The following is a 14,892-nucleotide window of genomic DNA, read 5'->3' as shown; positions in this document are numbered from 1 at the left end:
AACAGCACATTGCCTACAGGACTCAGACCACACTGTAGTTTAACTCCATTTAAGTTTACCTTTTATTATCTTTTTATTTCTTGAGGAACCTGTTTTGTATCCTGTTGATCTAGTTTTGTTGTAAATGTTTGAATAGGGAATGCTCATAAGACCGGAATAAGATTAAGTTGCCCAGCTCTTTGACTAGCTGTGACTGAATTCTTGTTCCTCATGTGTCATGTGGGTCTTTAATACCTTGCACGGTGGCTGGAATGGTTAACAGCTTTTACGGAATTGACAGGATTACTTTAACATCAAAAGTTTAGTCATCTACAGCTAACTTGAGTGACTTGCTAAAAGAATACACCTCAAAGTGGATGATCTTTTTTTTTTGGATAGACTTCTATTTCTGAAAGCACTCATCTCCTGAAGGCAGAGAATGCTAGAGCAGCTGTATTTGGAAGCAAGAGATTCTAGAGCAAACCTCAAAGAAACAGGCAAAACACAAAGCATTGTTGACCAGGTATTTATTGAGACAATACAAAGTGGTGGCATATAAATTATTAAAAATAGAATGCTGAATTTTTATTTAGTAGGCAGGCCATCAGATTACTGTTTGTGGGTCACACCATACTATAAATGAAACTGCAAGGAAGTACACATACAATTTGAGATGAATTTTACCTAGGCAAGTACATATTGATAAATTTTGGCCTTTGGCATAGAGGGGTGAGAAGTGGCAAGTAAGTGAAATACTTGCCAGATTTTAGGAATACTGCCATTATTTAGGAATATTCTTTAAAAGGAAGAATAGCCTATTTTCATAGAGGTAAGTATAGAAGGAAAATATTTAATACCCATGCTCCCATCAAAAAGCCTTTATCCCCAAGTAGCAACAATTTTTCAACTCCTGTCTTTGTTTTGCTGGAACTATTTATGTCTCCATTCACCCAAGCAAGTTACTTAAGGGAAAAAATCCTTTTTTAAGAGTTGAAACAATTTTTATTGTCATTTGAAACAAACATGAAGACTTTTATAAATTTAAACAAAACTCTGAAATGTAATGCATTTTTTTTCAATCCTAAATATTTGGGGAGAAATGCAGTGACAATTTAGGTCGAAAGCATTAGCTTCTGAACAAGTGCCATATGAGTATCACAGTAAGTACTGGCTTTCTCTAGTCACAGATTTAAAAGCACAGCTTGCTCGCCACCACTCACCCTCACCTGCCTCAGCCCAGCATACACTTAGTGTGTCTGACTTTTCTCAAGGTCCTGGGGCCACTCAGGCTGCTTTAGTAATGGGTAGATTTTCTAGATGCCTAAATTATCTGCCTGTTTTGTGGTTTTACGTATGGTATGTTCATTGAAATCGTATTCTCAGCATGACTTCTAATTTTTGTTCCTTTATCTTGTAAAAGTGATGAATAATATTTATACTATGAAGACAGCTTTCTTTTTGCCTTTTTAGGCTGTAGAGCTTCAGTATGAGGCTGTACACAGAAAAGTCAGCATTTCTATAAATGAAATATAATAAAGTATACTGAAAATAAAGAGGGCTCCACCCCAAAAAACCTTCCCCATTTTGTCCTTTATTTCCCCTCAAATTTGGGAATCCAAAATCTCCCCAAGTGCTACACTCATAATCAGATTTGGGTTTTCATGTAAAGGCAGACAGAGTAATAATCATGTTTATTTTATAGGGCTACATAGTTTAACTTGAATCCTAAGATAGCTCTCAATGCATCTATATAGATATTAATCTGAATCACTCGTGTATAGCAGATGTGCAGTATTTTAATGTATAAATCAAACTGGGTATTTACTTTTGTTTTACTGTATAAGTAAAAATAGTCCAGGTAGTTAACCATCCAATTATCTTAGAGGAAAGTATACATTAAAGATAAATTCCACAGATATATGTAAGAGTACATTTCAACTTGAATTCCCAATCCAGGGCAAAGAGGTGTGTATATGTCAATAATGTATACACTACTAATCAGTTAAGTATGTAACCATTTATGTAACATTTCCTAATAATCTACTCTAAAAAAGTTAGTGGATGGTTTTGGTTTGTTTACTGTGAAGGGCCATAACACTTTATCTTCCCAGAAACGAGAAGTGAATGATCTGTTTAGTATCTTAGCACATTTAACTAACAGGCTTTCTGTGATGTTTTTCAAAACAATTTTATATTAAATCCATAGTTTATGAAATTTTACAATCAAAAGTATTAAGGACATTGTTAAGGTTTCTATAAACAAACTGAAAATATATTTTAAATGTCAAAAAGACCCACTTTAAAAACTGATACAGTAATATAGCAATGTATTTATTATGACCAAAATAAAGCCTAGATTGATCCTGTAAGCACCTGAGATATGAACTGTTCAGTATAGCCTAGTGTTTTGGGGGGAGAAAATAGAGCAAATGCAGAAAAGGCCTAAGAAAACTTTTAGTTCAGATATATCTCCGCACAGCTAACTGGGCCATCTAACAAAAGCGCGCACACACACACACAACAATTCAGCGACAGAATAAAATAGCAACACACACAGTATTACACATTTCCCTCAAAACATCATCCCTGACAGACTCCAAATGAGCTGGCGGCCTCAGAACCAAAGAACTTGGAACAACGTCTGGACGTGCTGCTCTTCCTTATTAGAGAACAGTCCCTAATGGGGAATTGCTAAGTGTCGCATAGGCTACTAGTTATCTAATCATGAAATGCTAGGATGACTGAACTCCTTGATGTTTCAAAAGTTATGGAGTATAATAAAACTAAAACTAGTATGTGAATATCCTGTATATAAAGAGAAGGTATACGCAGAACACTGAAAAGCACTAATACTTCATGCTGCGCACATACTGGGAATATTGTTTTACAGTAAATATGCCACAGTTTGATGGAAATAATTTCCCCCCACATATTGATAGTTTGATTTAGGGCACAGAAAACATCTACACATGAATTTCAATTTAAATTTACAGTGAAAATTTACCCCACACACACACAACACCCCACCCCATTTAAAGCAATCACTAACTTACCTTTTTCTTAAAAAAAAAAAAAAAAAATGATAGCAATATGACTTAATACTTTTTCATCATGCAATACTTATTCTGAAATACATGTGTAGGCATTAAGAATAGCTGTGAAGTCATCACTCCTGCGGTAAACTGCAGTACAGGTGTTAACATTTCAGATCAGGGAACTGCTCAGCTGGCCTCAACCTTCCCCTTGTAGTTAATTCACCACCCCCTGGGATGGGAGCTAAGTGGATTATAAAGTGTGTGTCCCCACTCCCTCCCCACAAAAAGCAAAGACGAAAATTTCCTCAAGACGTGTTAACTAAAAGAATAATGTGTTTACAAAACACAACTGGACGTTTTCCATCATTCTGGGATAAACCAAAATAACTTTTTAAAGTTTCATTTGGAGATTTCAAAGCTGAAAGTGCATTCAGCAAATTCTAACACCTTAGATCTTAAGTATATACTGTCTGTTGATGATGACACCATTGCCTTCTGTTCGATATACAAATTTTAACACTTAGACTCAACAGGTTTTTCTTCTGGAAAAGTTCTTTGGCATTCAGGTAACATCAATACTTTCAGCACAGTCACCTGCATCACACTGGATCGACTGCTTTAATTTCTAAATCAATTAAGGTAACCCAGGGACACTGATGGCCTTGACACATAATTTAGTCTTGTCATTATTCCAGAGAATATGGAATTCACGACTTTTTGGGGCATCATCTGACCCCATTTCTTTTTACTACAATGGTTCCTGCTACAATGTCATAGGCTGTTCGATTATGCTGAAAAAACAGCAGTGTGATGAAAGCAGGGAAAAAAGAAGCAATAGAAAAATTCTTGATCAAAGCTCGTATAGTGGACCTAAAGAAACGGGGAAAAAAAAAAATCAGATAAGTTATATACCAACTACATCAAGATTAGTAGACTATCAAGTTCAAAATGTATTTAAAACATTCAAAGTATAATTGAGAGTTTTAACCTTTTGTATCTAAATTACTTTCAAGTAGCATTCTATTGGAGAAGGAAATGGCAACCCACTCCAGTATTCTTGCCTGGAGAATCCCAGGGACGGAGGAGCCTGGTGGGCTGCCGTCTACGGGGTCGCACAGAGTCGGACACGACTGAAGCGACTTAGCAGCAGCAGCAGCATTATATTATGATCAAACCACCTGGGCCAGTTCTAAAGACTTCATAACATAAAATTCGACTTTAGAACTTTCACATGAAAAGCAATAATGTCTTAGAATGTGAGCTAAAAGTTTAGTATTTTCTAGTATTTTGCCAAAAGAACAGAGTAACTTCCCTGTACTTACCTTTTCTATGGTCACTCACTACTTTTAATATCTTTATTTTCTGTATGTTTTCACTATCTTCTAAACTGAGTAGGTTTAGTACAGTACCATTTTCTACCTTCTGTGAAGAGCACCAGCATTTCAAATTACTGGTTTATCAGCTCTCTTTCTTTGCGGGGTCCTGTGGTTTATTTTTGGCTGTGCTGTGGGATCTTAGTTCCCTGACCAGGAATTCTACCTGCACCCACCCCCTGCAGTGGAAGTGAGAAGTCTCAACCACTGGACCACCACAGAAGTCGCTGTCATCCTGTGATTAAGGAAAGCTTTAAAAAGCTTTCAACAGGAGCTTAGAATGGGGAATTATTCTAATTAGATTTTTGCCTTTTAGTGCACTGAACAGTTACAGAATAGCACAGCAGCTGAATGTGGGCTCTGAATCGAGACTGACCTGGTTTTAGGTTCATTTTCTACCATTAGTTGTGTCCAAACAGTGCCTGGTTTACAAGGTGTTCCACAAATATTAGCCAATATTGATTCTCAGTAAAAGTAGTAGCCCAAGATTATTAGAATCACAAAAATAAGCAAAATTTGAAGATGTAAGCAAACCCCAGGCTTCTAAAATCTCTTGTTTATATTTCTTTGTATAACCATCTAACTCTGAATCATGCTGGCAGCAATTCCAGTCAGAACCTTGTTTTGCTCAGATGATTACCATCTACTCACCTCTACAACTTCCATTATCCACTTCCATTATCCATTATTCCACTATCTGTACACTACCCTTACGGCAGAAAGTGAAGACAAACTAAAAAAGCCTCTTGATGAAAGTTAAAGAGTGAAAAATTTGGCTTAAAGCTCAACATTCAGAAAACTAAGATCATGGCATCTGGTTCCATCACTTCATGGGAAATAGATGTGGAAACAGTGTCAGACTTTATTTGGGGGGGCTCCAAAATCACTGCAGGTGGTGACTGCAGCCATGAAATCAAAAGACGCTTACTCCTTGGAAGGAAAGTTATGGCCAACTTCAGTTCAGTTCAGTCACTCAGTCATGTCCAACTCTTTGCGACCCCATGAATCACAGCACGCCAGGCCTCCCTGTCCATCACCAACTCCTGTCACCAACTCCCAGAGTTCACCCAGACTCACATCCATTGAGTTGGTGATGCCATCCAGCCATCTCATCCTCTGTCATCCCCTTTTCCTCCTGCCCTCAATCCCTCCCAGTATCAGAGTCTTTTCCAATGAGTCAACTCTTCGCATGAAGTGGCCAAAATACTGGAGTTTCAGCTTTAGCATCACTCCTTCCAAAGAACACCCAGGACTGATCTCCTTCAGAATGGACTGGTTGGATCTCCTTGCAGTCCAAGGGACTCTCAAGAGTCTTCTCCAACACCACAGTTCAAAAGCATCAATTCTTTGGCGCTCAGCTTTCTTCACAGTCCAACTCTCAAATCCATACATGACTACTGGAAAAACCATAGCCTTGACTACCAGATCTCCTGACCGGCCTCTTGAGAAACCTATATGCAGGTCAGGAAGCAACAGTCAGAACTGGACATGGAACAACAGACTGGTTCCAAATAGGAAAAGGGATACGTCAAGGCTGTATATTGTCACCCTGCTTATTTAACATATGCAGAGTACATCAGGAGAAACACTGGGCTGGAAGAAGCACAAGCTGGAATCAAGATTGCCGGGAGAAATATCAATAACCTCAGATGACCAACCTAGATAGCATATTAAAAAGCAGGGATATTACTTTGCCAACAAAGGTCCGTCTAGTCAAGGCTATGGTTTTCCAGTGGTCATGTATGGATGTGAGAGTTGGACTGTGAAGAAAGCTGAGCACCGAAGAATTGATGCTTTTGAACTGTGGTGCTGGAGAAGACTCTTGAGAGTCCCTTGGACTGCAAGGAGATCCAACCAGTCCATCCTAAAGGAGACCAGTCCTGGGTGTTCACTGGAAGGACTGATGCTGAGGCTGAAACTCCAATACTCTGGCCACCTCACACGAAGAGTTGACTCAATGGAAAAGACTCTGATGCTGGGAGGGATTGGGGGCAGGAGGAGAAGGGGATGACAGAGGATGAGATGGCTGGATGGCATCACCGACTCGATGCACATGAGTCTGGGTGAACTCTGGGAGTTGGTGATGGACAGGGAGGCCTGGCGTGCTGCGATTCATGGGGTCGCAACGAGTCGGACATGACTGAGCGACTGAACTGACACCTTCCCCCAAAGCCAGATGCCAACAGCTAGCCATGAATACTGTATTACAACCTCTTTCACTGAAGAGCAGGAGCATGTCAAAACTATTGCCTATTTAAGATAGGGTACTGACAAGTGTTACCAAAAGGAAGCTTCAAGGCAGAATAGTAACTAAACTCCATAACTACAGATCTAGAGAATATAAACAAAGCTAGGCCTGGAGCACTGATACAGAGAGCACCACACCCCAATCCTCTCATTATTGTGGCTTCCAGTTCATAAAATGCTCACCCTTGAAGATGTGTATACTGAAAAGGAGTCAATAAATGTTATTGAAAAACATTCAAACTCGGTTTTAAACTTATTAAATGTAAGCCTATTATATGCCAAGAAGAACCAACATCCTAAAAACACTTTTTTGTAAGTAACATCATTTGATAACGTTTAAGTACAGTAATTCATAAGTATGTAGTAGATTAAGAAAAGAACTTACGTTGTAATGCTAACATTTGAGGATGGAATCACTAAAACCCGACTCGGTGCAATAAGCACTGATGTATCACATGTCACAACTCGAAGTCCTAGCAGGAACTTCCCTGGGGTAGCTCCACCTGCTCCCCAAATGCAAATTATCTAAGGAAAGAAGGATAATTGTAAAATAATTTACTGGCTCAACTATACCAATGTTTTCCTGCCATATGATTCATAGTTTAACATTTTCAAGTTGGAAGAATTCCATAGAAATACTTAAAGTTTAATCTTTTAATGCATTTCTGCAGGTCTCTAACATCCTCAAATACCACAAGATGTCTATTGCAGTTATTTCTCTATGAGCCATTATATTTTTTAGCAAGTTGGTTCTATGGAAAAACACATTACATGTTCCACAACCAACTTAAAATATTTTTGGACAAATGACTGAAATGTATTACCAAGAAATTGTAAAATTTCTCTGCTCAGAAAATTTTAACTTGAAAAGGTACTATGTTAAAATTTAGAAAAAAAGACACCTGACAAATACAAGATTATAAATCTCTATTACAATATTTCTGTCTTGGGCTGATAATCTAAAATTATATTGTTAAATATTTGCTGAAGTCAGTAGCTTACCTCATAGAAACAAACTAATAATCTGTATATAAGTGCCACAACCATCATTTTCTGCAAGTCTTCCATTGATGTGTCTTCATCTATTTCTTCTATTATATAATGCATAGCAAACTTAGAGATATCCCTACAAAAAACAGTTTTGGGTTATAGAGAATGTGTTACCAGAGCAGTTGAACTGGTATTTTTTCATCAGTGTAAGCCATAAACTCTTAACTGAAATCACAAACTAATCTTTTCTAATTATCTAGTTTCACAAAACATTATCTTATTCAACAAATAAGTAGCAATACCATGAGTAAGCACTGTACTAGCTCTGGGGATAAAATGGCAAGTGAATGAAGTGGGGAAAGGGTATAATAGAGAAGCACTGGGTACTTGGAAACACATAACAGGAACACAACTTACTGGAGGCTTCCAAAAAATGACATTTAAGTTGAGATCTGAAGGGTGGAAAGAAGTTGGCCCCGCCTAAGGGAAACATTTGCAAGAGCGGGACTAATGAGAGAAGGACTTGGAGAGTATGATGGCAGCTACAGGCATTTCCATGTAGCTCAAGTATTGTGTGAGACGTGAGTGAGTAGGAAATAAAGCACTCGTGCTCAGTCATGTGCGACTCTGACCCTTCAGACTGTAGCCCGCCAGGCTCCTCTGTCCATGGGATTTTTCAGGCAAGAATACTGGAGTGGGCTGCCATGTCCTCCTCCAGGGGATCTTCCCCACCCAGGGATGGAACCCGCATGTCCTGCATTACAGGCAGATTCTTTACTGCTGAGCCATCGGGGAAGGGAGTTTAAGAAACAAGGGTATCTGTTAAAACATATGATGACATTAAGACTTACGATGGCAATGAGAAACTACTGAAGGATTTTAAGGCAGCAGAGTGGCAAAATCAGAATTTATGAGATTAGATGTAAGACAGGACATGGTAAACTGAGATATCGGTTAGAAGACTTGTTGCAGTCCAAGCAAGTGATGATGTGACTGGGACTGCTAAGTCACTTCAGTTGTGTCCAACTCTGTGCTACCCCATAGACGGCAGCCCACCAGGCTCCCCCGTCCCTGGGATTCTCCAGGCAAGAACACTGGAGTGGGTTGCCATTTCCTTCTCCAATGCGTGAAAGTGAAAAGTCAAAGTGAAGTCGCTCAGTCGTGTCCGACTCTTCGCGACCCCATGGACTGCAGCCAACCAGGCTCCTCCATCCGTGGGATTTTCCAGGCAAGAGTACTGGAGTGGGGTGCCATCGCCTTCTCCAGTGACTGGGACTAGGGAGAAGCAATAATGATGAAAACTGAAATTTTGACAGAAACGAGTTGGTACTTGACTGGATGTGTAGGGACTAAGGGAGGAAGAGATATAATCATGGTAACCATTCAGGTTCCTGACAAAGGCCCTGAAATTGAACCACCAGGGTCTGAACTTAACTCCATTTTTGTAAATTTACCTTTGTAAATTCTGGGCTTAACCTTTTGTAAGTCCAAATTTCAATCTCTATAAAATGGAGGTATTAATCTCTACTTAATAGTGGTAGCAAGATTATGAATCCATACAGGGACCCCCCTTGTGTCCAGTGGAGCCCACGCTTTCCCTGGAGTCCACCCTTTCACTGCAGGTGGTGTGGGTTACCCCACATGCTGTGTGGTGTGGCCAAAAAAAAAATCCATACAAAGCCCAGCACACAGAAAGTGCTTACCAAGTGATAACTGCTATTATGACTATTATTCTGAAAGAAAGACTATTCAAATAAATGGCTCACTTTGCAATTCATTTAGAACTTGCCTGATGTATATAGGCAGCCCCATTTGGAAATTGCATCTAGCTGATTATTAACAGTTTATGCCTTTGTCTTTAGGTACTCCGCTCTGAAAACAATTATAAGAGAAAAATTTGTACCTAGCCTAAGAAAATAGTGAATAAAATCAAACCAGGGTTGGAGACAGCTTTTACCTACTTTTATAGGTGAAATTCTCCCACATCTTGCAGAATTTATTGTTTCTCTCTTTTGTAGTTATTTCTTAAAACCAATAAGAAAGTAAATCTGACAAAGTTCCTATAAAGAAATTGTTGACCTTGGCAAACAAGTTATCCATACAATCACTGGCAAGCATGGAAAAAAACTTAAAACAAGACCTCTACACAGTAGACATTAAAAGCTTTCTGCAAGTGGCCTTAACTTACTTTATTCCACTCAGGTGCATAATGCTTAAGACAATGGTCGCTTTTATAAAGAAGAGAATAAAGAAATCCACCATCTCTGCCATAAATCTGTGGGCCAAGGATGGAATAACATACTCTCTGCCTGTAAATTAAAAAAAAAAAAGTTAAGAAAACTAATCGTTCCCTTGGAACCCAAGCTAGGCAATGAATGGGGAATGTAAAGTCAAGGTACAACTTACTGATAAAAAATTTTTATAACCTTGAAACAATTACTGGTATTGACTTCAATAGGGCATGTTATTAAAACACAGCAATGCTACTTTGTAACAATTTAAAGCTATTTTTACCCCCTTAATGTTTAAAAATTATTTCACAGGTAAATTTCATTATTTAAAGTACTCAGTACATTTCACCAGGGATTCAAATGAGAACCGGGGTAATTACAAGCCTATGACAGAAAATTAAACCCTGTGCGGCTCATCTTACCCCTATTCAATTGTCTGGCTTTCTATGTATTTAACAAATTCAGTGATTAATAAACTGCCATCCTAAATTCTGGATCAAATTCAGGCAACTAGCTCTTGTCCCATATTACCTGAATAAAATAAAAATAAACTAAAAGGTGTCAATAATTCAAAACATTCTAATATCCATACAGAAGTAAAGAGACAATACAGACAATATACAGGATTAAGCCAAGGTTCATAATTCCATTTGAATTCATGAAAATCTCTAATATCCGTCAGTTCCCCATTGTCGCTAATTCATAAAAGTTACCATATAAACTATAAATCCATGTCTGGATTATTACCAGCATTACCGGCCAACACCTCCCCTCCCCACAAACCGGCTTTGCCATCTGAGAATTAAGCCCTGGGTCTCACTCCAGAAAGTGGAGAGCAAGGTAACAGCAAGTAGTTTGAGGAGCAAACATTTCTTTACATTTGGAAGCGACTAGTCCGGGGAGTAAGGGAATGGATCCGGAGCGCCAGGTCTAAAGGAAGAGGAAAGCAGGGCCTCGCTGGACACCCTGGGAACTGAGAGACGGGGAGAAACAACGGCAAATGGCAGCAGCAGCGACAAGAGCAGGGCAGAGAACTGCGGGCTCCCGCCCCCCACCTCCCACCCCAGCACGTGCCCCGAAGAGCCTCTCACCTGCCTGCCGCCCGGTCTCGCTTGGGGCTCGCGAAGCGGCTGCCGCTCCCACCCTCGTGGCCGCGGCTGCGCGGACCGGCGGCTGCAGGTGAGGGGCGCGGGCTGCCGGGCCGGCGACCGGAGTCGAGGTGGTGATGCCCGCGGACGCCCCCGGCTCGGGCCTGGGTGCCGCGGCGCTTAAGAAGTAGAAGGGGTTGTAATAGCCCAGCTGGAGGGGCGGCGGGGCGGCTGCCGGGGGAGCGGCGGCGGCTCCGGCGGCCGGGAGGTGGCTGGGCGCGGGCGGCTGGGGGCTGCAGTAGGCGGGGAAGGCGGCCAGGCCGCTGTGCCAGGTGAGGTAGCCGCAGTAGGACTGCCACAGCCACTCGTGCACCTGCCGGGAGTACTCTCGGGCGCTCAGCCGCGCCGGCTTTTCCGGCGGGGCCGCGGCCTCGGACGCCTCACAGCTTGCCGGCTCCTGCAGCCCCGCGCTGGAGCCAGAGTCGGAGCCGGAGGCCGCCTCCCCGCGATTCTCGGGCTCGCGCTGCGGCTCCGATTTCTCAGCCGCGGCCGCGAGGCCCAAGGCTGGGGGCCGGCCCGGGGCCTGGGGTTCGGCCTGCGGGCCGTCCCGGGACAGTGGGGCGGCGGCGGCGGCAGGAAGGCCTCCTAGGGAAGGAACGGACTCCTGGTTCCCTCCGCCGTCGTCCTGCCCGGGAGGGCGGCCTCTGGCTTCCTCTGGCCCCTCCGCCATCGTCGCCTCAGCGGCACCCTCGGCGGCCCTGTCACTGCGCCGTCTCCCTTCCCTTCCCTACTGGCCCCTCCCCAACGGCCCGGTGGCCACCGCAGCAGCCGCAGGCGTCAACAATCCGCCACCGGAAGCGGAAACCCCGCCCCGTGGACGTCGCCGGGGCGGAGCGGAGCAAGGAGGCGGGGCGTGGGATGGTGCTTGGAGCCGCCGAGCCGGTTATGGTTATCGAGGGGCTCCTCAGCTGGGCGTCCTGGTATTATCGCTAGTTCCGCTCAACTATCACCCCCCCACTCCCCCCCCACCGCCCCCACACACACCTCTTGCGGATTTTAACGAAGTTGAAGGCCCAAGGCTTCTCCAGATAGTCTCACAGGTTGTAGACTCCGGCTGCTCCTGGAGGAACAGCTGATGGAGGACGAGTATTTCAGACAGAGGTCCAGGGGTCAGCGCTGCCTTTTCTGTTTGCAGCCGCGACAGTTTTGATCTCTAAGCACAGGACCTGTTATTTATTTCCGCCTGCATTCATTCCAGTTAACTGGTCCGCTCACGCATTTGTACTCAGGGTGATACAAGGCATATCAAATTAATAACCAAACTGGGACCTAGCAAGGTAGTATGGCTCAGCTGCAGCGATCTTGATTGTAAGAGAAAAGGGGTTATGTTGATTTAAGAGCTAGATTCTGTCCTTGTCCTGGAGCTAACCTGAGTCTGCAATATCTTACTTTCCACTGCTGCAGACACAACCCTGCCTCAGCAAAACTGTGCCTTTCCTCAGACTCGTTGTTTCAAACCTTTGGCGCCTGCCTTTCATTTTATGTTCAGGAAAGGCCTTGTTCATACTTCGGGGCTTTGGAACCTCCTCTGAGTACCGTAGCCCAGGCATGATTTCCCCGTCCTCTGAACTATATATGGCGCCTTAACGTACTTATATTTTAGTATGCCTTCCGAAGTCCTTAAGTTGGTTAAGTGATAGGCGTCTATCTTTGCTTCCCCCGTCCCACACAGGAAGGACATCCACAGGGGCCAGGTACTGTGGGCACAGTTGTCAACACGATGAATCCCAGAATCATTCTTGACTCTGCTCTGGGAAATGAAAGGAAAAGGCTTAATTTTTCCCCTTAAGAAGCTAATGGATAGGTTAAAGGGAAAGACTTTCATGAAGCACTGGAAGACCTATTTAAGACAATACCAATACAGTATGTATCCAAAACGAGGGAAAGATCGTGGTGGCCTATAGCTAGGTTTATTCTTACAAATGTGGTTTTTAAAAATCAACTTCCCTGGTGGTCCGGTGGTTTAGAATCCACCTGCCAATGGAGAGGACACAGGTTTGATCCCTGCTCTGGGAAGATCCGCCATGCCTTGGGGCAACTATGCCTGTAAACCCCAAATGCTGACGCCTACGCCTAGAGCTGGTGTTCCACAAGTGAGCCACGCAATGAGAAGGCCATGCACCGCAAGGAAGCGTAGCCCCGGCTCCCCCGTGCTGGCGCAGCTAGAGAAAGCCCAAGTGTGGCAATAAAGACACAGTGAAGCCAAAAATTAAATAATATGTGAATAATTTTTTAAAAAGTCAACTGTGAAGAAATTGTAACGTTTAAACTTGCATTCCAAGTTTGGGTAGGGGAGGAAAGGGAAGAAAGAACAAATACATGAGGAGAAAATGGAATGAGTGTAAATATCGTGATTACTGGAGACACAGGCTTTGTTTTGAATACCACTGGTTAGGTAGCACTTGGCATAGTGCTGCTCACATAGACATTTATTATTAATCAGGACTCCGCTGCAGTTGTCAGGAATCCGACTGTAATTGATTTAAGGGATAAAAAGTAAATGAATGTATTGACTTGCATGGAAAGTTCAGAAATAGTTTAGATTTCAAGGATGCCTAGTTACAGTTAGTCAAATAGCTTCAGGGACCACCTTTTTCTTTGCTTTTGAGAAAGTAAGAGTGTTCCTGTTTCAGTAATAAACCTAATTCTAATTGGCTTAAGCCAAGAATAAAATTATTGCCTTTTGTAACCAACAAATTGAGAGGTTTTATATATTATAAGAAGGTTCAACAGTGCATCTAGTAGGCATTCCAAAAGACGGAAAAAGCAATCATGGCCAGTTATTTTCTAGAATTGAAGAAAGATGTCTCTTTACATCAAGTCTTGGGAAAATAACATATACATACAACACATACGTGATGAATTTAAACAAAGAGAAAAATAATGATCTTAAATAGGAGCCATTAAAACATAACCTAACTAGAAAGAAATGGCATTTACAATGGAAGCCATATTGTCAAAAGTAAAAATATCCTGAAGATAAGAGAACATTTATAGTACAGAGAGGAAACTAACATTTTAGGTGGACAACCTAAAATGTTATAACCAAGTAAGTCATAGTCAAGAATGAGGATGTGATGTAACGCACCATTGCCAATCCAGACAACACCCTGAACAACCTTAGTACCTTCCTGTCATACTCAGCTAAGGACTGATGTCTCAGGGACATAAAAAAGGAAGTATTCATGAGTCTGTAAAATATAAACAGATTCTGGGAAGGAGGCAGTACATGAATCTCAAATCTCCATGAATCACCAATTCAAAATAAACTGTATAGGTTTTGAAACCAAAAATGCATGGATGGGGCAATGTTTACAAAACTAGATAATAGATAACACCACAGACCCCAAATACAAGAGTGTGAGATCAAACCGCAAATGCAAAATTGCATAGTGTCAATGCCAGAAAAAATCAGATCAAAACTGTGAAGATACTAAGAAAATTATATAAAACGCGAAAGAGAAATTGGAATTTAAAAACCTTCAGAAAGTAACAATTGGGGAAAGAATTACAAATAAGAGGAAAAAGTGGTTTCAGATAAATACTGAACTAGAAGGAACACCGGAGAAGACGATGGCACCCCACTCCAGTACTCTTGCCTGGAAAATCCCATGGACAGAGGAGCCTGGTAGGCTGCAGTCCACGGGGTCGCGAAGAGTCAGACACGACTGAGCGACTTCCCTTTCACTTTTCACTTTCATGCATTGGAGAAGGAAATGGCAACTCACTCCAGTGTTCTTGCCTGGAGAATCCCAGGGACAGGGGAGCCTGGTGGGCTGCCGTCTATGGGGTCGCACAGAGTAGGACATGACTGACGCGACTTCGCAGCAGCAGAATGAACACAGAAGTAAATACAGGTGATGCTCAAGAAAACTAGACTTTGAAGATG

The 14,892-nt window shown here is 42.1% G+C and overlaps 1 protein-coding gene across 1 annotated transcript; it reads right to left on the bottom strand.

The window, feature by feature from the left end:
* Positions 1 to 489: 489 nt before the first annotated feature.
* On the bottom strand, positions 490 to 11,801 carry FAM8A1 (family with sequence similarity 8 member A1). Its single transcript, XM_006072507.4, has 5 exons — positions 10,947 to 11,801; positions 9,813 to 9,933; positions 7,637 to 7,760; positions 7,020 to 7,159; positions 490 to 3,884 (listed from the first exon to the last, which is right to left on the bottom strand). Exons 1-5 carry the CDS (start codon positions 11,671 to 11,673, stop codon positions 3,740 to 3,742), a joined length of 1,257 nt encoding a protein of 418 aa, XP_006072569.4. The 5' UTR covers positions 11,674 to 11,801; the 3' UTR covers positions 490 to 3,739.
* Positions 11,802 to 14,892: the final 3,091 nt, after the last annotated feature.

The sequence above is a fragment of the Bubalus bubalis genome, chromosome 2 (assembly GCF_019923935.1).
Source record: "Bubalus bubalis isolate 160015118507 breed Murrah chromosome 2, NDDB_SH_1, whole genome shotgun sequence".
NCBI classification, from domain to species: Eukaryota; Metazoa; Chordata; class Mammalia; order Artiodactyla; family Bovidae; genus Bubalus; species Bubalus bubalis.
This window is presented reverse-complemented; position numbering and strand designations above follow the sequence as displayed.

Excerpts from the sequence above, each read along its gene's own strand:
- FAM8A1 (XM_006072507.4), bottom strand. The coding sequence starts at position 11,673 with ATGGCGGAGGGGCCAGAGGAAGCCAGAGGCCGCCCTCCCGGGCAGGAC. Across the intron at positions 7,761-9,812 it reads ATGCACCTGAGTGGAATAAA|GGATATCTCTAAGTTTGCTA; the intron begins GTAAGTTAAGGC and ends TGTTTTTTGTAG. Across the intron at positions 7,160-7,636 it reads TATTAGTTTGTTTCTATGAG|ATAATTTGCATTTGGGGAGC; the intron begins GTAAGCTACTGA and ends TTCTTTCCTTAG.